A 24,636-nucleotide genomic window follows, 5' to 3' on the forward strand; every position below is an offset into this window, starting at 1 on the left:
TTAGCCAGCTCATTCAAGAATGCTTCCCATCAGCAGAAGATCACATTCAGTGTTTTGAAATGTACTGTATTCATAATTCTGCAACACCTTTTGCTACAATTTTAGAACAAGCCCATCAGCTTGCATCTTCACTGTGGGAAGTGTCTGGAGTGCTTCATACATCATTGGAACTTTTATAATGCTAAATAAATATAACATTTGTGGTATAAAATCCATGGAAGACGATTGTATTTGCTGTAATTATCTCAATTATTATACCAATAAAATGTGAAAATAATGAATTGTTCTTTATTGATATAATGACTTTGAAAACTGAAATGCACATAAGTTTTGAACCAAAATTAAGGGGGGGGGGGGAGAAAGACTAGTTTGGCTTCTGGCTAGTCGTTTGTAAAACATGAAAGACTTCATTACTAAAGGTGCTGCTTCAGTTTTGAAAACAAATAGTCACTCAGCTAGTTCAAACTAGTTCATGTCTGCATCTCTGATTTCGCACAATTTTTAGGGCACCTTCCTCGATGAGTCTGACAGCTCCATGGAATAGTTCATAAAAATAAAAATTCCTTCTATAACTTAATTCATGTTTATATGACTCATCTTGATAAACCACCATAATTCAGCAATACAGGAAAGGAGAGAGAGATCAGCACAACTTCCCCAACCAATAATTCCTAGACTTCATCGGTTGATTCCTAAATATCTGTATGTTAAGGATTGAATGCTGGAAGAAAGTCATGTTAAAAGTTTAATGAAGTGAAAACAGCACTAAGAAAGAATTTAAAAGTGGTATGTAATTCTTCCATTATTTCATTACAGCTACAGAGACATCATCAGAGAGTACAAAATGAGACTTGAAAAACACACCTGCAAAGGCAGCACAAAACTAACTGAAACATGTGGATGAAAGATTAGTCCCAACTAGGTGGAGTGCTCTCTGTGGATACCTGTTGGCTGCCTAGAATGTAAACTGGGATCTGAAAGTGTGCTTCCCATATATTGCCCACCTGGTTAGCCAAGTGGTTAGTTATCTACTCTCCAGCTGAAAGGCCGTGGGTTTGAATCCTGCTGTGGGCATGGATGTTTTTGATTGTCTGTGAAAATACCAGTGGTGGTAGATGGCGTTGGTGTAGATGATGGTAGTTGCAGATAGATGGTATTCTTTGTAGTTGGGGAATTGAGTTTTGGAGACAGAGTTGTAAAGTAGGTGCCCTCCCTCGATGAGTCCCTTGGACCTCCTGGGGGTACATAATAATAATATTTTGGGAAGTTTTATGCAACCACATTTATTCAAAATAGGCAGATTTGAGAGCAGCAGCAGATTCATAAAACTGTCTTTCTCTTCTAAATTTACGGTAATAGAATATGGTCTTTTTCCAATTGATTCTGTGAGCTGTATCCAAAGCATGTTCTGCAAGGCAGATTTCAACATGAAAAGGCTTGGCCTTTTCATGTTGAAACACCCAGAATATATGGAACACCTAAAATTCAAAAACCCCTCTGCCCTATTGTGGATAGTAAACAGTACATACAAACTTGTTAGCCATTTAGCTAAATTACTAACCAAGCTCACAAATAATTGGCCCTCCTTTGTTAAAAATTCTGTTCACCTGTAAAGGTGAACAGAATTTTTAACAAAGGAGGGCCAATTATTTCATATCTTGAAAAGTTCAGATGTAATGATTAGTTTTGATATCACTTCACTATATACAAATGTACCGTTAATCGAAACCCTTGAGCTACTAGTCACATTTTCCCCCTGATATATTTGAACTATTTAAATTGCCGGCCTGGTTGGCCAAGTGGTTAGCGTATCTGCTTTCCAGCCAAAAGGCTGTGGGTTCGAATCTCACCGTGGGCATGGATGTTTGTGATTGTCTGTGAAAATGGTGGTGGTAGTAGATGGCGCAGGTGTAAACGATGAAGGTAGTTATGGTTAGTGGAGTGGAGAGTTGTAGAGCATGTGCCCTCCCTTGATGAGTCTTTAGACTCCCTGGAGGTGTTATGTAATAATAAAATTTACAGTACATGCGGGTTATGTTACATTAAAAGAAAAGATATATAAACAACTAGATGGGACAGTAATGGGCTCCTCCCCTTTAGCCAATTTCTACATAGAACACTTGGAAAAACTAGTTATGAATACAGCCACTCTCATACCAGTGGTTTGGCTACACTATGTTAGATGTGTTTGCTATTTGGCCTCATGGTTCAGACACATCGGACACATTTTTAATGCATTTAATAGCCAGCACCCTAAAATCCACTTCACACTGGAACAGGAAGCTAATGATGACTCTGTGCCCTTCCTGAATACACTAATCACAAGGCTTCCAGGTGTTGCGTTATCTTTTTTTCTGTTTATAGAAAACTCACACATACAAGGAGATTTTGCACAAACAGTTGCACCATCATCCAGCTCAACAGTATGGTACCGTTTAGAGATTGTTTATTTTATTCATCTCTATAAAGAAATTTTTACTCCGAGTGTTTATTAATTACACAAGGATTCGATTCTGATTGGTGCAATGACTTTTAGCTATTTCTTTTAGATTCTGGAAAATTATTGACTTGAAACCAAATAAAAATATATATACATTTAAATAAACTAAAACATTATATGCATTTAACCCTTTAACTGCTGATTTTATATTCTACTGACATTGTCCCATGTGCCGAATTAATGTTGCAAAAAAATTTATAAATAAAATCAATTAAAATTCTTACAAGTAAGTCCGACAGCATCATACATTCTTGATATACACTTGTTCACTCACAAAAATGGCAATAATAGTGTTTTATAAAATTTGCATAATCTGCAAGGGGTGTCCACTTGAGGGCGTCATTTTTTTCCACGCTCAAGTTAACTCAACCGTAGCAGTTAAAGGGTTAAATAATTACATAAATAACTACAAAATTAAATAGATCCAAGGCATTCTAAAATAAATCTACGCTCTTAAGAGATTTTCTTATCCAAAATATTAAAATCATTCATTCTCTGACTCATTCTATTATTGGTCTGCTTTACATATACTTAATTAGGTCTACAAGCACAATTTTTGTTGTTGTGAAACAAACACCTTGTTTCACAACAACAAAAATGTTCATCAGAGTCAGTTTCTTTGTTAGGCATTTTCTGAAAATATAAAAATTTTCTTCTTTTCCATGGGATTTTTTTTTTTTTATCTCCCTTATGTAGCATACAATATTATTCCTTCTGTCTCACTGAAGTATAAATATTCTTACCTCTTGCAGGTTCTATTTGATGCACAATTTACTATTTGTACCAGAGAAAGAAGTTTCCTCTACCTTCATAAACATCATATCTAAGTTGAGCTCTTCATGTTAAGGCAAAAGTTGTTTCAAATTTAACCAATTGCTTTTTCCATAGTAATCTGGTGTCCTTAAGACAAATAATGAAACTTTCCATTCAGCATTTCCTCAAACATTCAATTAGAACGTTGACTGCAATATCTTCTTTTATTTACTAAATACTCAACAGTCTCAACTCGTCCAGTTTAAAGACTCACAGTTTTATGATTCCTTTTTGGAATTCTTCTATTAATATTCTCCCAACTGTCACTTAAAATTTAAAAACTTCCCATAGCTCACTATTGTTTTTTTTTTCATTACCCCGATACCAAAAGCTCTCCCTGTCAGCTGTCAATCGCCCATCAATCTCCTCTGCGAGCATGCGCACTCTATGTAAATAAGTTACGTATAATGGCTGACACATTGTCTCTATTAGTGTAAACAGAATGTCTTTACAGATCACAAAAATATCTCAACACTTACCAGTTTTAAATTACAATAGAAAGAAAGTAACACAACTATCAGAATCTAATAAGTACACCAAAATTTCAGATGTTTTACATTTCATTTTGACAGTAATATCAATCACAGGCACATCACAAGTGCCGATGTACTTGTTACGAAATCAAAACTAATAATATATTAACATAAACAATTTGTAAAAATATTCATAATTTTAAATTATGATTATTTTTATAGTATCCTAAAAACACTAACTCACAGAGCTAGAGCTGTTTGTTCCAATGCAATGTTCTTAGTGCTGAACTCATCACGGCACACCTTCTTAGCCAATGGCTATAATCTCCACAGCATAGAAAAATACTAAATGCTCCCCACAAATCCCCTTCATTGCCTACCACACAAAAGTGCTACATAGAAGTAGTAAGTCAGTGAGATTGTTTTTGGAATCAACAGAAGCTTTAGAACATACTCCAAACCTCAACAAGTATGGTGGTACAAATTCACCAAAAATCTGAGAAACAGTCATTAATCACAGATATAATTAATATGTTGGCTATTAATTAATTTATGGAATTAACTAATTTAATTACCTAACTAATTAATGCCTGCCTGGTTGGTCAAGAGGTTAGCTTATCTGCTCTTGAGCCAAAAAGCTGTTGGCTCAAGGTTGAAATCCCACTGTGGGCATGGATGTTTGATTGTCTGTGGAAATACTAGTGGTGGTGGCGTTGGTGTAGTTGTAATTAGTGGATTGGGTGTTGGAAACAGAGAGTTGTAGAGTAGGGCAACTCCCTTGATGAGTCTTTGGACTACCTGGAGGTCACGTAATAATATTAATATTTGTTTTCTCACTTTTTCCAACATAGATGCACCTAATTGTCTGTGAAGATACTAGTGGCGGTAGATGGCGTTGGTGTAGATGATGAAGGTAGTTGCAGCTGGTGGAGTGGTGGAGACGGAGAGTTGTAGAGTTGGTGCCCTCCCTCAATGAGTCTTTGGACTCCTTGAAGGTGTTATGTAATAATAATAATTAGGACTTCAGTTCCTTGTGTTGTCCGTTACAATTTTTTTAAACTAGTTCCACTGTTATACTGAAGTGTTATTGTTTTGCATACTGTGACAAACTGTTGTTGTGCACTGAAGATGCTGGATATAATACCAGTAAATGAGTAATAAACATTATTTTCTTATCTTTCTGTGTTGACATCTATGCCATTAAAAATAAATAACATGTCCTGTGAACACATAAGCATTTACACTGGGGAGTTCTTTCGCTTGGTTGAACAGCGGGAGGGAGTGATGACAAGAAGCCATCCCTGGAAGTTACGAAAGAAAACTGTGAGCAAGAGGGTGAGGAGTGTTTTTTTTTGCATGGAGGGTGGTTGAACCGTGGAATGCATTGCCTGATGGAGTGGTGAGAGCAAGAACAGTCAATGAGTTTAAGGAGTGGTATGATAGACTTTGTGTTTCTTAGGGGGGACCCTCCCCTCGATGAGTCTTGACAGACTTTATGTTCTTAGGAAGGACCTCCCCACGATGAGTCTTTTGACTCCATGGAGGCCTGAATAATAATAATTTCCATGCATTAACATAAAGATTGAACAGCAATGGTCCTAGGTAGTGCTTTTTTTCTGGCAGTATCACACCCTTTTTATTAAATTTTTAAAAATTTGCGATTTATTGATAGCAAAATGTATTATAAATATTCTGGTAGATGATACTGTGTTCAAGAATTTAATTTTCAGTTTTGATTACTCATAACTTGGTACCTTGCTTTCCTGTTTCATAGGCTGGTATGCAATCAGAAACAGGAAGTTGTGTTCACTTCCAATTGCTTCCAATATCAGTTTATCAATTCTATATTCACTCTGCAATAGGCAGGTGTTCACGCGAGTTTTGAATTAATCTAAGTTAAATCAGTGCAATCATTGTTCAAAATGAATAAAATAAGTAGTTACTTTATGCCAATAAGTAAAAAAAGGAAGGCTGAAGAAGCAGAAATTGTTGAATCTACTTGTGATCCTGTAAAACAGAAAACTAGCACCAAAAATACACTTGGAGAAGAAAATCACGAAACCAAGACCGAAGATCCATGTGGTCAATACGAAGCAGATTCTGATAATGATTGGCCCGAATGTTGGACACTTTTGCAGAAAAATGGCTTCTGCGAGAGAAACCAGTGGCTGTATGTCAAGAATAAAATGTTGGGCTGTAAAGTATGTCGTGATGTCAGAAGTCTTGCTGTTGTTAAACACATGGGAACAAAAATTTCAGTGAAGTGGGCAAATGGTAAAATCAGTCATTTTGAAGAATCTCGCAAACAACAGTTAATGTCATTAAGAAAAAAGATTTACGATCATAAGGAGAGGGCAGTGCACAAAACGTGCCAAAAATAAAATCTGAAGCATAAAACGAAACATTAGAGAAAGTTTTCCTAAATACTTTGTCTCATAATAAAGATGTAACAGGAAAAGTGTTTCAAACCGCTTACAAAGTTGCAAGGAGAAATCAGTCATTTAACAACTTTGAAGAGGAAATAAATTTACAGGGACTTAATGGCCTAGACCTGGGATATATATTCATTCTGCAAATGCTTGCATTAACATTGTGAGCCATATCGCAAATGAAATGAGAAAAACATTACAGTATAGTGAACTCCAAGAACGAAATATCATTACTTATTGATGAATCGACAACTGTGAGTAACACAACAACAACATTGATTGTTATTGTTCGTGTAGTTCTCCCTGAACTTTTGGCTCCTGTGATTCTTTTCCTAGATTTGATCGAATTATCAGATGTAACTGCTAAAGGAATTCTAAACGCTTTAGTCATCTTGAGTGTTTAGGATTATCTGAAGATTACTTAAAGGAGTATTTATTATCTGTAATTTTTGATGGTGCTGACGTATTGTTTGGTGTGAGTAATGGTGTAAGGAGGCTAATGCAAGAGATGTTTCCTAGTGTTATTTTCTGGCAGTGTGCTAGCCACCCCCTTGAATTGTCTGTTAGTGACACAGTGAACAATGTGGCAGGAGTGAATCGCTTTAAGAGTTTCATGGACAAACTTTATGTGACTCATCATGCTTCACCTAAGAATGCTAGGGAACTACAGGAATGAGCAGTGACTCTAGAACTACAGTTCAGCTTCTTAAAATTGGCAGAATTTTAAGCACTCGCTAGGTTGCATCTAGCTTTCATATTGTTTCTGCAGTGTGGCAAGACTTTCTGGAGGCAAAAGAAGACAGCAGAAGAAGCAAAACAGATCGGTTTCTTTATGAGAGCCTTTTAAGAAAAATAATGTCATGCAAGATTGTTCTTAATTTGGGCCTTATGTGTGATGCTCTCCAAGAACTTGGTGATCTAAGTCTAGAATTACAAGAGAGAAATATTGACTTGTATAAAGCAAACAAGAAAATAAAGAATACAATTCAACTTTTTGAAGAAAGAATTAAAAATCCTGGTTAGTATTACCGTATTTCTCTTCAAAAGTCAGAACATGAAGTTTAAAGGGATTGAACTCCACAAAAATGAAAGACACAGTCCTGCAATAAGTTCATCTGCTTTCTATAAAAGTCTGAAAGAAGCTGTTGGAAAGTGTCTACTTGAAGGAGATGATGCTGATTTGCCTGAATGTGCTAAGATTTTAGATTACAAGTATTGGCCAGAAAATCCTGGGAAGCATCTGATAGTGAAGCTGAAATTAAAAAGTTAGCACGCAAATTTCGCTTAAAGGAAGGAGAAACAGTTCATGGTTTCCGTGATTATCTTAAAGAAATTAAAGTCCCGGACATACTACTTCCTCTAAAGCACACTTGTACAATTGGGCACAATTACAATGTCTTCCAGTGAATGCGAAAGGGGTTTCTCTCAGATGAATCTTATAGTAACTTCATCTAGGTCATCTCAGCTTGTACGGACAACTGATGTTCATCAGGATAGTAGGACCTCCTCTCACTCAGTTCAACCCTAGCAAATATGTGGACTCATGGCTGTTACCAGGTCATCATTCTGCAGTCAATACCAAAAGCAAGAACAATCTAGTGACGACGAGGGTATATCAGAGGATATGTTAAAAGTGTGGAAGTGTTATAACATCTTCATGGTGAGTACCGGCACCTTTTTTCCCAGAAAAAAAGCACCGGTCCTAGGACTGAACCATGTGGAACTCCACTTGTAACCTTCCTACTCCCTGATACTAATTTTCCATATTCACCTTTCTGATATCTATCAGAGAGCCAATCCAATCCAGTAACCTGATATCCAAACTCATATGATGCAACTTAAAAATCAGCTTGTCATATGGCACCCTGTCAAATACCTTGGAAAAATCCAAAAAAAAAAAAAAAAAAAAAAAGGTTGTCTTACCTTCATCCATTCTCTTGTTACTCTATTGTAAAAGGTAACCAGATAAAACGAGATTGCCCTTTAACAAATCCATGCTGGCCTGTATAAATAATAATATCTCATCTGCCCAGTTCTGTGTATGAGTTCTTGCCAATTTCTCCAAAATCTTAATACTACAGAAGAAATATAAACAGGCCTATAGTTTGATGCCTCCGTTCAGTAGAACCAGTACCACCCTTATGCAATGGTACTATCTTACCCTCCAGGAACCTGCCCCATTGCAGGACTTTCATTAAACAGCCAAGTTAATGGCACAGTCAGTTTCATAGCATATTCCCTTAAAACACATGATGAAATTCCATCTAATTCCCTCTGCCTTATTGACATGTAGTGTACTCAATGTGTCCTCTTCCTTCACTTCTAGCACTTCACCACTCATTATCTTTCTGGGAATAAAGCCTGTAGTAGCAGGATGGAATATTCTAATAAAGTAACCACTAAATATTATTATTATTATTCCTGACCCCTCCAAGGAGTCTGAAGACATCGCGGGAGGATACCTACAACTGTCTCAACCACTACATCGAACTTATACTACGAATCGTCTCCATCCACGCCATCTATCGCCCACCACAACTAGTATTTTTTGTCTGTAAATTGCGTGTGTTCTGAAGGGCTGATTTGTCTGTATGCGGGATGAAAAACCCGAGTTTCCGGGAGAAAATACCCTGCTACCTCCGTGTGAGATTGGCTAACTCACCTTCGATTGAAATTGTCCAGATAAAGATTCCTCCGTCGCGACGAGAATTGAACTTAGTCCTATTCCAATCGAAGGGCGCAATATACCGTCGTTCTTCCAATTGCGCTACAGAGGCGACTGCTCAACTATGTCATCTAATTTGGTCACCCGATTCCCATCTCCACCCATCAAGATAATCCATTCACTGTTATTTTTCCTCCTACTCACTACATAATGAAAAAAAAAAAAAAAATCCTCCTTGGGATTCTCCTTGGATTGCAGTGCCAATCCGCTCTCATATTCTAATTTTTCTGTCCTTATGATACCAGTCAGTTTCCTAGCTTGAACCTCATTCCTCATTCAACTGCCCTCCACCCCCTCAAATTTATATGCTCTCATATTCTAATTTTTCTGTCCTTATGATACCAGTCAGTTTCCTAGCTTGAACCTCGTTCCTCATTCACCTGCCCTCCACCCCCTCAAATTTATATGCCTTCCATAGTCTCTTTTTCTTCTGCAATTTCCCTTTTATTCTGTTCGACTCTAAATTGCTTTATCTTCACTTGAAGTATACAATCTATCATTGATGTCAACAATTTTTTCTTAAGTATTCCCCATACACTAATGAACCCTCTTCCTTCAAATTCTTTCATCTATTTGTGCTGCTGCAAGCTGGTTTCTTAGTCTTTGGTAGTTGCCTGTCTTATAATTCCACATAACTTCTTTCTGTTTTGTTATTCCACATGACTATTCATCCTCCAAATCAGGACTACTTGATTTGGTGGTCACTTACACCAATGGAAGGCAAGGATGTCATCTCAGTCACAATCAGATCTTCTGATGCTATAACCAAATCTGAAACTCTAGATCCTTATGTTCCCTCTGCCACATGCTGTCTAAGACAGTTGTTCCTCAAGAAATCCAAAAATTCATTTCCCTTATTACTTTACAAATTAAATATACATTATTACATTTAAACCTTTCATGGGTGGAAGCCACATTAAAAATAAGTACAATACATCACTGGAAAAAAAATTAATGTTTATCTCATTCATATCAGTTTTTTGACAAAACCATGATAATATATTTAATTTTGAAAATCATTTTTCCCTTTCCTTAATCTGATTTGTATAATACCAATAATTATTAGTCAAACTTTTATCTGATCTGTTACCTCTTAAACCTAAGGGTTTTTTTTTTATTATTTATATATATATTTTTACATATTTACTTACAAATAATTTTGAATCTAATTTGAATTGAAAAAATTACATCAATTGTAAATATTGTATCTCAAAATGAAGTGCATTGTTAAATTTCATGTGAATGGTAATAAATAATCTATAATCAGAAATACGTGTGGTTTGAATAGTGGCTACTCTTCTTTGAAATCATTCTTCCACTCAACAGGTGACTGTGCCTGACCAAAAGGTACAAAGGTTGTTTTATCAGATACTTTATCATTTTTCAGTAATAAAACTTGAGCTGTGATTATTATTATGTGGTCCTTGAGATGATTTGGTGAAATTGAGCTTGCAGCTCAGTATATCTACTGGGAAGTGTTTTCATTAGCAGCGAGTAATCTTAGTTTCAGAATTAAGAGTTAATATATGAAAGATATAGCTGACTTCAGGAATGTCAACTTAGTAACTATTAGCTTTCGGGTTTCCTTTTGGTTTCTCTTGGATACCAATTTGTTACTCTGTCCATCTGTTGTCTCTCATTCTGGCAAGATGTCCTGTCTATCTACTTTTGCTGTTGTAGATTCCATTGCTTTTGTTACATCTTTGAGTCCAGACTTCCTGATTTCTGATTGTCTTACATGGTCTATTTTATTTATATTGCACATTCTTTCTATTGCATGTTGAGTTGTTATTAAGCTCTGTTCTTTTAAAGTTATGTTCCATGTTTCACTGCCATAAGTTAATGCTGGTAGAATGTGACTATTGAAAAGATGGGTTCTTATTTCTATATCTATGTTTTGGTTGGTAATTGTTGATTTTATTTTGTTGAAGACCATCCAAGCTGCTCTTTTTCTCCTTGTTTCATTTAATATATTGTTATTCATTTTTATAGACTGTCCAAGGCAGATGTAATCTTTAACTTTTCTGGTTTAGTGTGATTCTAGAATGGTTGTATAATTTTTACAGTATTCATTTTTCATCCATCTGTTTTGTCCAGATGTATTTCCAATCCAATTTTTTGGCTTGTCATTCAGCATTGATTCTAAGAGTTTGGGGGGGGGGGGGGGTGAGATATAATACCATATCATAGTGAATAATAGAATATTTAACATTTCACCATCAATGTTTATTCTTCCTTTCATGTCAGGTTTTTGAATGATGCTGTCCAGAGTAGATGTGAAGAGATTAGGTGATCAGACATTACCCTGATTTACTCCTCTACTTAATTTAATCAGGTGATTGAAAAGAGGGATATTTGTTGTACCGTCTTAGTAGATACTACCTTTTATGAGCTGGATATATGCTATTTCTATTAAAGCTTGGAATACTGTGTTATGTTCAACAGTGTCAAACACATTTTTAAAATCTATAAAAAGAAAACAAAGTGACATCTGGTATTCTCTGCATCTTTCTGTTAGTTGAGTAATAGTTTGAATGTGATCTATTGTTGAAAAGCCTCTTTTGAAACCAGGCTGTTTTTTGCAGCTATTTTTATTGATGAAAATTTGTATTCTGTTTAGAATAACTGGTGAATATTTTATATGTATGTGATAATAGACAGATGGGTCTGTAATTACTGATGTCTTTTTTATTATCTTTTTTTATGCAGAATTATGGTCTTTGATGTTTTTCTTTCAGTAGGTGCTTTCCTTAATTGTATATATTGAGTAAATCTTTCTGCTAGAGCTTTAAAAAGTACTTGTCCACCTATTTTATTCAGATTTTATACTCATGGACTATATAAATAAGCATGTATCCTGGAGATCGGTCAGTTTTCATATGGTGGATAGTCAATTTCACTTCATCAGGTAGGACAGATGGTATTTCTAAATTTTCATCTAGTACTGGAGTTGTGACTACTTGTTTGGATGAGTAAAGGTTCTTATAAAACGATTTTATTATTTTTTCCATTTCACCTCTGTTTTAGGTCCAAAGTATCTTTGAGTGGAACATTGGTGAATAAGGCGGAGACATCAAAACTGACCATTATGTCAGTGTGCTGGAATGAGAGGTTTTCTATACTAGCTTTAAAGTGGGCTGAATTTTTTGTGTGTGAAGGTGTGTTGCCAGTATATTGTGTGAGCACTTTGGCTAAGTTGTATGTGGGGGAATCAATGCCGTCCACAATGGGACGTAATGGCGCATTCTGTTTATGGATTTTTGGTAGTCCATATATTCAGGTAGGGGGGGGGGGGATCTAGAATTAAAAGGTTTTAGTTAGTCACTTCCACAGGCCAAGAAGCAACCTTCTTAAGGAGCCTATGGAGTGTTCTCATTTGGGAGCTGTGGGATCATATTCTATAGGGAGGGAGATAGACCGATCTAACAGTAAAGAGGTAAGCTTACCTGTGTAGTCAGATAGGTTTAGAACTACAATGGCATTCCCTTTTCCGCTGTAGTAATTATTATTTTACTGTTGTTTTTTATTTCCTGCAGAACTTTAATTCTTCTTTAGATAGGTCTTTTACGTGGTTTAGCTTGGCTAATAACACCTGCTACATCCAGTCTAATATTGTTGGCAATATGGTTGGGAAGACTGCGGATACCACATTCTACCTGTATCATTATTTCCTCAGAAGGGATTTTTTTTTGGTGGTACAGCAAAGTTGTGGCCTAGCATGAATGTGCTGATTGCTTAAGGGTAAGAGTTAACAGGTTTATTAATGTGTTGAGCAGTAGTTGAGGTTTGCAATCTAAGTTCTTTTTAAACTTTTGAATTATTTGATGTGCCGACAACATATTTTTTGGAATTCCTTTTCTGCTGAAGCATTAGAGACATCGGAAAGGATAGTCCAAAGGTCGCCATTCATCGTGTCGGCAAGCTCTTCTTCTTCTAGTGAACGAATAGCCTCGTTGGTGTTGGCCAAGAGAACGCTGGTGGCAGCAATCTGCTACTGTAATAGAGTGAAGCTTGTGTGTCTATATATATGCAGAGAGCTTTAGGTGAAGTGAATTTTAATTTCACACAGGGATCACATTATTATACCGGCAGCATTTTAGAAAGACTAATCGCAGTTGTCTAGAGATCTTTAGTTTTAACTTGCCATATTGACAGGCCTTGCGTGTGGTGGAATATCCATGGATTATTGTAATTCTTGTAGATAACTTATACATTTGTAATCCATAACTGTCAGATTTTAGGCAAACACAACATATACTAAAATATTAATTAAAAATTGTGGTTAATTGGTTTTAATATTTTTTGGACAGTTATGGATTACCAATGTATAAGTTTATCTACAAGAAAGCATAATGGTGTGAAGTAGAGGTAGGCAAGACAAGATATTTGGTGGGGTGTTGCTACAAGCCAAGGAGGGCAGGGAGCAGGAGATGTTTAGGCAGTTGAGCTTGGCAAGTGCAAGAAGAATGATTGTTATGGGAGATTTTAATTACAGCACTATAAGTTAGGAAGAGCAAAATGCATGTAGCAATAAGGGAATGGAATTTCTAGAATTCTTGAGGGACAAATGTTTTAGAGTTGCTAATAACGGAGAAGACATCTCTTCCCCTAGTTAGAGAGCGACCATGTGGTTTTGACTTGGAAGATGAAGAGACATGCAGGAGGATCAAAGAAAGGGGAACGTATGTGGAATTATAAGGCGAGTGATTATAATAATCTTAGATATCAACTTGGGACAGTTCTTTGGAGGGTGGAATTACAAGGCTGGGATATCATTAGTGCTTGGGAAATTGTGAAGGAATATTTGTTAGCAGCAATAGTATGCTGTATTCCAGGAGTGAGGAAGAGGATACAATTTGGTGTAAAGTGGATGACAGACAATATCAAACAGGAACTGCAGGTGAAAAAGAGGTTATGGAAGAGATATGAGGAGAGCAGATTCATGAAGAATATAAGACTCAGACCAGGAAAGTGACTAGTATGGTAAGGAAGGCAAAACTGAAATATGAGAAGAGATTGGCACTAAGATCCTAAGAAATTTTTTAGCTATTATTATTATTATTATTATTATTATTATTTGACACCTCCAGGGAGTTCAAAGACTCATCGAGGGAGAGTGTGCCAACAGCATCAAACGATTGGTCCCCTTCCAACTCCTAACCACGCTCAAACTTACTTAACTGAGCCATTAGTAGCAGAGGCTCTACCAATCAACCAACCTTTGCCGGCAAGGCAATGTGGCCAGTAGGAGGAGAAATGATTGTGGAAGAATGACATTGTGGGATAAAAATGGGAATAGAGTGACTGATACAGAGGATATAGTGGAGTTGTTCAATGAATACTTTATTGGAGTATTTCATCCTGGAGAAATAGGTTTTAATACTAGAGGGATTGAGCAGGGTTCGAGGTGCAAAAGGAGAGTATATTTCAAATACTGGGTACTCTGGATGTCAGTAAAACTCTGAAACTGGAGGGTATTTCACCAAAGGTTTTGAGAGAATGTGCTAAAGAACTGACAGCCCTATACCTGGCTTTTCAATGAAAGTCTGACTACAGGAAACGTAGTTTCCCGTAGTCAGGGGAGATGAGATCTGGGGGTGATGATTGATAGAAACTCAGGGAATGGAAGGAAGATAAGATAATGCCATTGCATAAGGGCAGTTTCAGACTGAAAGTGTCTCTAATTATAGGCCAGTATGTGTGGCATCAGTAGTTGTTAAGGTCTTGGAGAAATTAGTGAGGGACCATATACAGTGTTGGGCAGATGAGGGTAATGTTATCTGTGAGAGTCAACATGGATTTGTTAATGGGCATTCTAGCTTTAGTAATATGATTGCCTTTTATAATAAAGTGACAAGGGCAGTTGATGAGGGAAAGGCATATAACTGTCATTTTTTTGGATTTTGCAAAGGCATTTGACAGGGTGCCACATGATAAGCTGATATTTAAGTTGCAGCACATGAGTTTATATGTCAGGTTATTCAACTGAAATCAGGATTAGCTGTCCGAAAGGTATCAGAGAGTTATGTATTGTGGGATAATATCAAGGAGGCAGAAGGTTACAAGTGGTGTCCCACAGGGCTCAGTACTGGGACCCTGGGACTTATATTGTTTAGCCTTTATATTAATGACATTGTCAATGGATTGCAGGAGGATATTCAGTTGTTTGCAGATGATGTGAAGCTGGGAAGGGTTATTAGTAATAGTGCAGATGTTGGCAGCCCTGCATTTGAATAAACTAGACAGATGGGCAAATGAATGGAGGTGTCGGTTTAATGCAGCAAAATGTAAGATCTTGAGGTTTGGTGATGATGCATACGCTATTTGAGGAGCTATATTGGAAGAAGTAGGGGGAGATGAGATCTGGGGGTGATGATTGATAGAAAACTGAAATTCAGGGAACATATTAAGAGGGTGATGAAGGTAATCTAGAGGATTGCTGCAATACTGAGAAGGATGCTGACCTGTAGAGATAAAAGAGTTATCATTCCATTGTATAAGACCTTAATCAGACCACATTTAGACTATTGTTCTCAAATTTGCCTGACAGGATTTGAAGGGGATAAATTAACTATGGAAAGGGTACAGAGGCAGATAACAAAGATAGTTTCAGGACTGTACAATGTTAGTTATGAGGATCGGCTGAGGGAATGTGGACTACAGAATTTGGTAGATAGAAGGAGAGATGATATGATTGAGACTTTTAAACTGTTGAGAGGTAGTTACAGGGTTGACACTGGGGAGTTCTTTCGCTTGGTGGAAAGCAGGAAGGAGCGATGACAAGAGGGGCCATCCCTGGAAGTTAGGAAGGGAAGGTGTGAGCAAGAGGGGGCCATCCCTGGAAGTTAGGAAGGGAAGGTGTGAGCAAGAGGGTGAGGAGTGGTTTCTTTGCATGGAGTGGTTGAACCATGGAATGCATTGCCTGATAGAGTGGTGAGGGCAAGAATGGTCAATGAGTGGTATGATAGGCTTTGTGTTTCCTAGAAAGAACCCTCCATAGTGAGTCTTTTGACTCCATGGAGGCCTGAATAATAATAAAATACAGCTGAAGGACAGTTGATGGAATTGAGTGTAGATGGGGGATATTGAATCACTGCTACTGAATCCTAGATATAGGATTCTGTAGATGTGATGGTGGGTTGTGTGGAGTGGAATGTCCACTCTCAATGAGACATTGAGGTGCACAATAATAATTATAATAAATGAAAAAAACTGCATAATATGTTCCACTGCAGCGATTTGAAGAATGATAGATTTCAAATATTGCCAGTAATAAATTTATTGCTAAGATTGACTTCACATCAAGTTTTCTGGTAAGTCAATACACTTTTTCTATAGAGCTGCAGTAGTTTTCCACATAATAAAGTCCTCTAGAATTACTCCTTTCCACTATGCATACATGCATGTGTGTGTGTCAGCGCACTTGCTAAAGTGGTGCCATCTCTAATTGGATATATGAGTTTCATAATCACAATACTAGTGCTCTTTGTCATGTCATGAATTTCATAAAACTATTAGTTTTTAATTTATACAGGAAAAAAAAAATCAAGGCACCTAAAGCTATACATTGTAATACAAAATAATAGTTTCTTGACATCAGTAATGCAGGATGCTTATAACAAACAAATACACCTACACAAACTAACTTGGGCACACATACAAAAAATGTATCACTTGCATTGTCTTGAATTTGATGAAGTAGCAGCAAACCAAAGTTTGCACTATGAAATGGGGAGTTGATCCTCACAGTGCAAAAATGACAGTTTTTTCTGGTAACTCACTGTATTTGTCAATTATTTTTGCAAATTAAATGCACTTTAAATTGTGGAGTTGATGAAACCTCTTGTTTTTCAATCAAGTTCTCTCGTAAGTCGACACACTTTTTCTTGAGAGCTGTAGTGGTTTGATCCTATTGCAAAGAAACTGTAGTCTTTCATGCCATTGCCAGGTATTTATTTATTTACTTATTTATTATTATTTTGTTGTGATTGTTTGCTTGGAAAGAGATAGGATTGTGATGGAACAAGAGCAGATTGATATACTATCCAGGAAAATATTATGACCACTGTTCTAATAGTTCGTAGGCTGTCCAAAGCTACTGGTGTGGCATGGACTTAATGAGATCTTTGACCATTGCAAGAAATACTGTTTCATGCCTTATGGACTGCTTCCTGTAGATCAACGTTGTTCCGGGAAAAAGATTTAAACAAGAAATTGTTTGATCCACATAATCCCAGAGAGGTGTTCCATGAGATTCAAATCTGGTAAATTCAGGGGACCATGGTAACATCTTAAAATACGTGAAATGTGGAAAGGTGCATTACCCTCCTGAAACACACCTATACCAGTTGGGAAAACTCACTAGGGCTTTGCGTGACTGTTTTAAATCCTCCTCCTGCATCATATATCTCTGTATAAAAGAAAAGAGAATGTAACTATCTAAAACTAAGTTTAGATTAGTAAACGGGGATGTAGATGGAAATTATTTTAAGCGGTCCTGAAGCATTATTATTTCCATGAATTTTTTAGTGGAATGCAATGTATGTTGGACAGCGATGTGTTTACAATACTGGCATTTTATTGTTCAAATGGTTTTTTTATTCTTATGAATATAACCATACTTCACTGATGTGAGAAGGACATTGAACACAGGTAATTAATTACTACTTCTTCAGGTAATTCTTTTGTGTCCTCTCTCATGCCATACTTTTCTCCTTTCAAATCAACTTATAATAATCATTAAATAATAAAGTAACACGTAAAAACCACAGTGATATCTTTAATTAGTAAAAGGACAGATATTTCATACTAAAATTAATAGTACATCTTCAGTGTCTGTAACAGTAATAGGAATGGAATACAAGCAAAACGTTCGGTGGATCACCTATTAAAATACAATTGTATTCCATTCCTATTACTGTTACAGACACTGAAGATGTACTATTAATTTTAGTACGAAATATCTGTCCTTTTACTAATTAAAGATATCACTGTGGTTTTTACGTGTTACTTTATTATTTAATTACTATGCCACAGGAAAGGAGAAGCAAAGTATCAAAGTGGTCCGTTAGTTTTATAGACGAGTGTTCGCTGCCTGGCAAAATACGATCAACACAATGCAGGGAGAAGAACAAAGATCAGGTCAAACTTAAAAGAAAATGAGAGTCGTGCCAAATTCTTTGGGGTTTACTACTCTTAGTAAACGGTTCCGAGATCGCAGAATAAAACGGGTCTGAGCCAAGCATAAGGGGCTTCCCAGTTCCATTCACCAGAAAGAGGAGCTTCCAGGACAGAGAGAGGGCTTCCAGACACTAGTTTCAGTTTCTTGGAAAAGGCAGTTCGAGCTATTGGAGATGGCAGTCATCCAAGCATTTTCGGTGAGCCAAAGCAGAGGAGAAAAGGTGATGTAAATTACCCAAAGCAGCTTCGCTCAGAAGTTTTTCTTTTTGCCATGGGAGAACAACCTTTTGCCGGAGCTGAATGAGTATCAGTCCACAGCCCACTATTTTCCTGATGAGATATCAGTAAAGCCAGACATTCCTGAGGAAGCTCAAGATCTGAGATGAAAAATGCCATAAGACTAGTGACAGACTTTTGACTGAATGCGCGATGCAGAGTCTGTAAGTTCAAACCTTTTGTATATTCTCATAGTAGGTTGTAGATGGACTTTTAAGAGAATGTTCAATAGTAGTAAGAAGTGTCATTAAGAGAATTGATTGGCATATTGGAAGTTGATATCAAAATTGTAAACATAACTTAACAGAGTTAGCTAACCTCTTTGCAAGTAAACTAGAAGTTTAATAAGTTCAATTTGTAAGCAGAAAGTAAATAAGATTGTGAGTTAAAGAAGTTAATTAGTGTTAAGGTAAAAAGGTTCTAATTTATGCTAAAGATTTTATAAATGGATAGAGAAAGCAATCTCCCTATTGTTTAAGTCATGTATAATTTGTAAATAAAATGTGTTTTAATTATTTGTTAAAAGAGTGCTGCCTGATCTTTTATTTTACAATTGCACTGTTCTTAAATAAATCGAACTTGTGAGCAGGAAATAATTTAAAGCAATAAAAACAGTTCAGTTACGAACCATGACTGTTAAATAAACATTGATAAAAGAAAGTGCTCGTGAGAGAGAGGGAAATCTACGGGAAGTTTTATTTGGTCTTATGCCAATTAAATGATATATTGGTGGCGCAGTCTGACAAATTTCCAGTATTCATAAGCATTCGACTAGCAAATACGGCAGGTGGATAATCACAGTACGCAGTAGAATAAATGAGAAAGGAGAAGAGAGAAAGAGCACTTTAGAGTAAAGTTATAAAGATATTACAATAACACAGCAGACATTATTATTACGATGGCACAGTAAAGATAGGATAAAATCCACAGTAGTTAAAATATAGAAATAGTGGTTTGGATTCGAATATAGAAATAGTGAATAAGGGATTCGTATTTCTCTCTTGATCAATCGGCTGGCCCTTTTAAAGAGATGCAGAGACATTAACCTTATTCCAATCTGCATCAGGCTAAAAAAGATTTACGTCCACTAAGGCACTCCGTATTTATGTCCGCACAGAAAAAGCAATGCTTAGAGAACAGATTCAAACAGCCAAAACCTAGCTACAACACAAAATCTGGTTTCAAAATTACAATCCGAACTATATTAATCCAGACATTCTACAAGCACTTGAAAGAATTACTGACAATTTGGCCAAAATATACCCTGGAAAAGAATAATATAGATACTTGTTGTGCCCAATGTATTTCTACAACCAGCAGATAACACTAATAATAGGACTAGCGTTGATGTATAATTTTTTTTTTTCACCAGAGGTCAGGCTAACAATTGTAGTGATTGGTCAGTATCTTTAACAAACCAGTTTGGTTTTCTGTGTATAGTTGTATGCTCCAGAAGATGACCTTGACATAAAGGTCAAATGTAGATTTTAGTTATATTAAACTAAAGTTTTTATTCAAACACGGTAGTTGTCTCCATAATTTTCAAAAATGCATTTGGATCACCATGCAAGCCTAAAAGAAAGGATTCAGATCATCCATGGAAATGATACTCACAAGCGCTACAATCACTATGGTAAGCTAAAAATTCGTATTTCTTTCTTGATCAATCGGCTGGCCTTTTTAAAGAGATGCAGAGACAATAACCTTATTCCTATCTGCATCAGGCTAAAAAAGAAATTTATGACCGCACAGAAAAAGCAATGCTTAGAGAACAGATTCAAACAGTCTGCCAAAACCTAGCTACAACACAAAATCTGGTTTCAAAATTACAATCCGAACTATCGAACTATATTAATCCAGACATTCTACAAGTACTTGAAAGAATTACTGACAGTTCGGCCAAATATACCCTGGAAAAGAATAATAGATACTTGTTGTTGTGCCCAATGTATTTCTACAACCAACAGATAACACTAATAATAGGACTCTAGCGTTGATGTATACTTTTTTTTTATTTTATTCACCAGAGGTCAGGCCAACAATTGTTGCAGCAGTTGGGCAGTGTCTTTAACAAACCAGTTTGATTGTAGTTTAGCTTGTTTTTTGTGTATAGTTGTATGCTCCAGAAGATGACCTTGACATAATGTCGAAACGTCAAATGTAGATGTTAGTTATATTAAACTAAAGTTTCTCCATAATTTTCAAAAATGCATAGAAATAGTGGATTGGAACAGTTTTGTAAAATAAGAACAGGCAAATAAATAGAAAGTGTGTGTATATATATAGTGTAAGAAATTTTTTTAAGTACCATGAATGAAAACAGCGGTAACTCGGAAGTCAGTAGTACTAACAAGATGGGGATGTTGAATTTTTTTAGAACTGTAAATCCTCACCTCATAATCCCCAAATTCTCTGGAGAAGACCACGATGATGTGTTGTCTTTCTTCAAGCATGTAGAAGAGCTAAAGATCGTCGGAACTGGTTGGACTTCCATCTTCTAATAATACTTAGGAATAAACTGATTTGAAGGGCCAAGAATTTTTTGTATTCCTTTCCCATCTTGAGAAACACTTTGGAATACAATAAATTCAAGGATACCCTAATATCTCAGTTTTCCAATGTTAAGAGCATGGGTCTGAACCTGGAGGCTGCAAAAATGTAGACAGGAGAAAAAAGAATCCGTCACCGAGTATTACAACAGACTGCTCACCTTCGCTAATAGCATGAGCGTGTCCAGTGATGAAAAGAGTCACTTTGATTGGGCTTTCTTCAATCAATTCAGGTTAGGAGTAAGAGAAGAATATAAAGTGACAGCGTACAAAAGGAAAATAAACACTTTAGAAAAATGCTATCAAGCCATAAAGGAAAAGGAAGAAAGGCTAGGCAATATTTATCCTGATTCTAGTGCCAGCCAGATACACAATATCACAGCGGTGAAGTCAAAAAAGAGAAAAATCCAGGGAATTCTAAAGAAAAAAGTAAAGATAAACAGAAGGAAGAAAAATAAGGCCACAGAAATAACAGACCACAACAGATTGAGTGTTGCAGTCTATTAACATGGAGGAAGTATGCTATTTAATTAGACAAGAAGTTAAATGGCTACAACAGCCCATTATGGACTGTCTTGAAGCTGTACTGAAGCAGATGGTGACAGTAACAGAAGGGAACCTCTGAATCAACTATACCTCAATCAGAGAGGATTAATGGAATAAAAGACAGGAGGGAACCTCCCAGATGTTTTAGTTGCAGTAAGATTGGGCACTTAGTTCGCAACTGCTTTAAAAATAAAAGACCCTCCAACAGAAATAAGAAATGAGTCAAATTTTGGGCACCCTCATAATTGTACAAACAAACCATGGAGAGGAGAGAACACCCATGGAAGTCTAAAATGAACAATGATCATAGAGGGGGAAGGTACGAGGATCGTATTGTGAGGTATTATTAGATACTAATTCCCACGTCTCTATCATAACTGAAGATTTTTTTCAGGGAATAAAATCCAAGATATGGAGAGGAATTATTGAGCTAAAAAGACCAATCAGATTATCGGGACTTTCATCTTCTCTGTTTTATGTAACCAAGAAGGTTAGGGTAAAAATATACTTGTCACAATTTAATTTGTGTGTTTGGCAAGAGTTGTTGGTCCTTCCCAGGACAACTCGCACAAGAGCACAGATTATCCAAGGAACCAGCTTTCTAGAGAAATACAGGTTCTCGTGCGACTCTTCTAGAAATAAAATGTTCCTAAGGGATAATAAACGGTTTAGAAAAGTCGAGAAATCTCGTGAAATGAGAAAGCAGAATGAAAGAAATGTCGGACATACTGAAATGTTTCGAAAAAATCATACTGAGCCTTCAATAGCTTCAACATCCGAAAGTAACAGTCAATCTAAGACTTACCTCATCTCAAGTGTAAATTTAGTTAATGATCATAGCGAAAAGAAAAAGGAATTAAGGGAGAGTAATCAAAAGGTAGTAGACGTGAACATTGTAGAGAGAAGCAGTAAGAAAATTCACCGTCCAGGCAACAGGAGAAATGGAAAGAGAGCAAGAGGTCGGAAGGGAATTAGATGCCCGAGGGATAATAATAAACATAAGTCACAGCGTCAATCACGCCAAGAAGACCCCACAGGTCAGGCTGATAACATTCCCTGCTCAAATTTAGATGACAAAACTGAGTATTGTCCCACCCAGAAAAAGCATGAGACATGATATAGAGACAGATAAAAGAAAAATTTTTCATGAATGGGTTGGCCTTTGCAAAAACTCGATGTAGCTTAAAAAAACAATTCCAAAGCACATTACTTCGATTTTTTACAAAGGTCAAGTCCCATGAGAACTGTAAATAACCTTGTTTGTTTCTATGTATATTTTGCAAAATATTAATGTAGTTAACCCTGTGGGAAGTCGATGTATTTACTGTTTTAATGTCAAAAACAAATGCAATGCTTTCCCAGGGGAACTTTGTATATGTATATAGTTATGTGTAAGAGCGCAGGAAAAGTTGTTACTAGTTTTGTATATAAGAGTTGCTTACTTCGCTAACACCTTTAAAGATAGTATCAGTAGTACTCCGGTCACTTCTGACCAGATCAAGATAAGAAAAGGAATCGTGACGTCATTGAATCTGTGATGTCATGAGTTTGGAATGTTAGGAATTTCCCTGTGGGCATATGTGTCAGCGACATCAGTTATTGTGTTTTCGTTCGTTTATGGAATTATGGGTGATGATAGAGATATGGATTCGTCTCGTGATTCGGGGGACACTTCTGACCAGATCAAGATAAGATAAGGAATTGTGACATGATGTGTTATCACATGAATATAAGTGATGTAATTGTTAGTTGTAAATAAGTGACGTTACTGTTTTGAATAGAAAAGGAAGATATATTAGTGGATAAGCATTCGTGTCATGATTGCTGGGACACTGAACAAAATAGGAGTATGGTGAATGGGGGAAAGCAACGTCAGTGTCTCGGATGTGTATTGTTATGAGTTGTAGATAAGTAAATGGTTTGCATATGGCTTTATGGGAGATAAATTGTAATAAGATAAATTTTGGAATGTTTGGAATTTCGCTTGGGGCCCCCTTCTGTCAGGGACCACGTGGTGTGTTGGGTTCGCGTAAAATTTGTGGGTGGAATTTAGAGATAAGCAATCGTGACATTATGTGCTTGAAAATTTCTGGGGAACATATGTCTCTCTGTGATATCACATAATGTTTTGGTTTGCCTATAGAATTGTGGGCAATGTTTTTGAGATAAGATATTTTGGAATTTTCCCGGGGTGACACACATCCGTCTTTGGTTTTCTATAGATGGCTGTACTAATTTTCCAATACATTTTGGGGTATTTCTTTCCTGTTAATGGGTGGGAATTCTTAGAGTAGAGTCGTGATGGCGGCAGTGATTATGCTTTTCTGAATAATTCAATTATATGCTGGTGTCGCTCAAACACATACTTTTTTTTTTTTTGCTCCGAAGTTATCACTATCAGTTGGAAGTGACATCACTAAAAGATTATTGGTATATGACAACCTCTTTTTCGAATTAACGTTATCTTGTTTACAAATATTTGGGTATTGGTGTTTGGTTTTAGTTTACTGTGAAGAGAAAAACCAAACGGCATTTTTAAAAATAAACGGACACTTTAAGGCTTACAATAACTTTTTGTATGTCTAGAAATTCTAATGATAATTTAAATTTACTTAGTCTTTCCAGAATGACTCTTCTTAATGCAAGTAGATATTCCAAAATAGTTGAATTTCTATCCACAGCACAACGTAAAAAAACACAAGCCTGAAAACGAAATTTCTGTAATAACCTGAAAAGCTATTTGACTTTTGTTCCCTTAGATTTTCTGTCCGTTCGGTACACCATTAATTCCTTCTCATTGGGTCATTCTATGTTTTTATTCCCAAGGTGATGAGTGTAAGCTCACACTGTGTTTTCCTGACTAATATATTCGCCAGTGATCGGTAATATCTCTCAATGCGATTTTTTTTTATATGTTTTTTTTTTTTTTTTTTTCAAATGATTGGTTATATCTATTTTACTTTTAAAATTCAGTTAGCTACATATTATAACCACAATAGCTGAGTGAAATAAATAAACTGTGTGAATTATTTTCCCACACTATTAATTTTCATTAGACTTGTTTGTAGATAACTGAGTGACTCATATCCGGTCAGTCCTCGTTGAGAGATTGGGAACATTAGACATTTGTAAAATAAATAATCAC

At 36.3% G+C, this 24,636-nt stretch overlaps 1 protein-coding gene across 2 annotated transcripts in view; it reads left to right on the forward strand.

Moving 5' to 3' along the window:
- HPS1 (Hermansky-Pudlak syndrome 1 protein) overlaps positions 1-286 on the forward strand; it is a 481,651-nt gene extending 481,365 nt beyond the window's left edge. For both annotated transcript variants that reach the window (XM_090391100.1, XM_090391101.1), the window contains one exon: positions 5-286. In XM_090391100.1, coding sequence (XP_090247226.1) covers positions 5-179 — 175 coding nt within the window. In that variant the 3' untranslated portion in view covers positions 180-286. The remainder of the gene's footprint in view (positions 1-4) is intronic.
- The last annotated feature ends 24,350 nt before the right edge of the window (positions 287-24,636 follow it).

This window comes from Typopeltis vanoorti, chromosome 4 (genome assembly GCF_054136105.1).
Source record: "Typopeltis vanoorti isolate ZY-2024b chromosome 4, IOZ_Tvanoo_1.0, whole genome shotgun sequence".
In the NCBI taxonomy this organism is placed as follows: domain Eukaryota; kingdom Metazoa; phylum Arthropoda; class Arachnida; order Uropygi; family Thelyphonidae; genus Typopeltis; species Typopeltis vanoorti.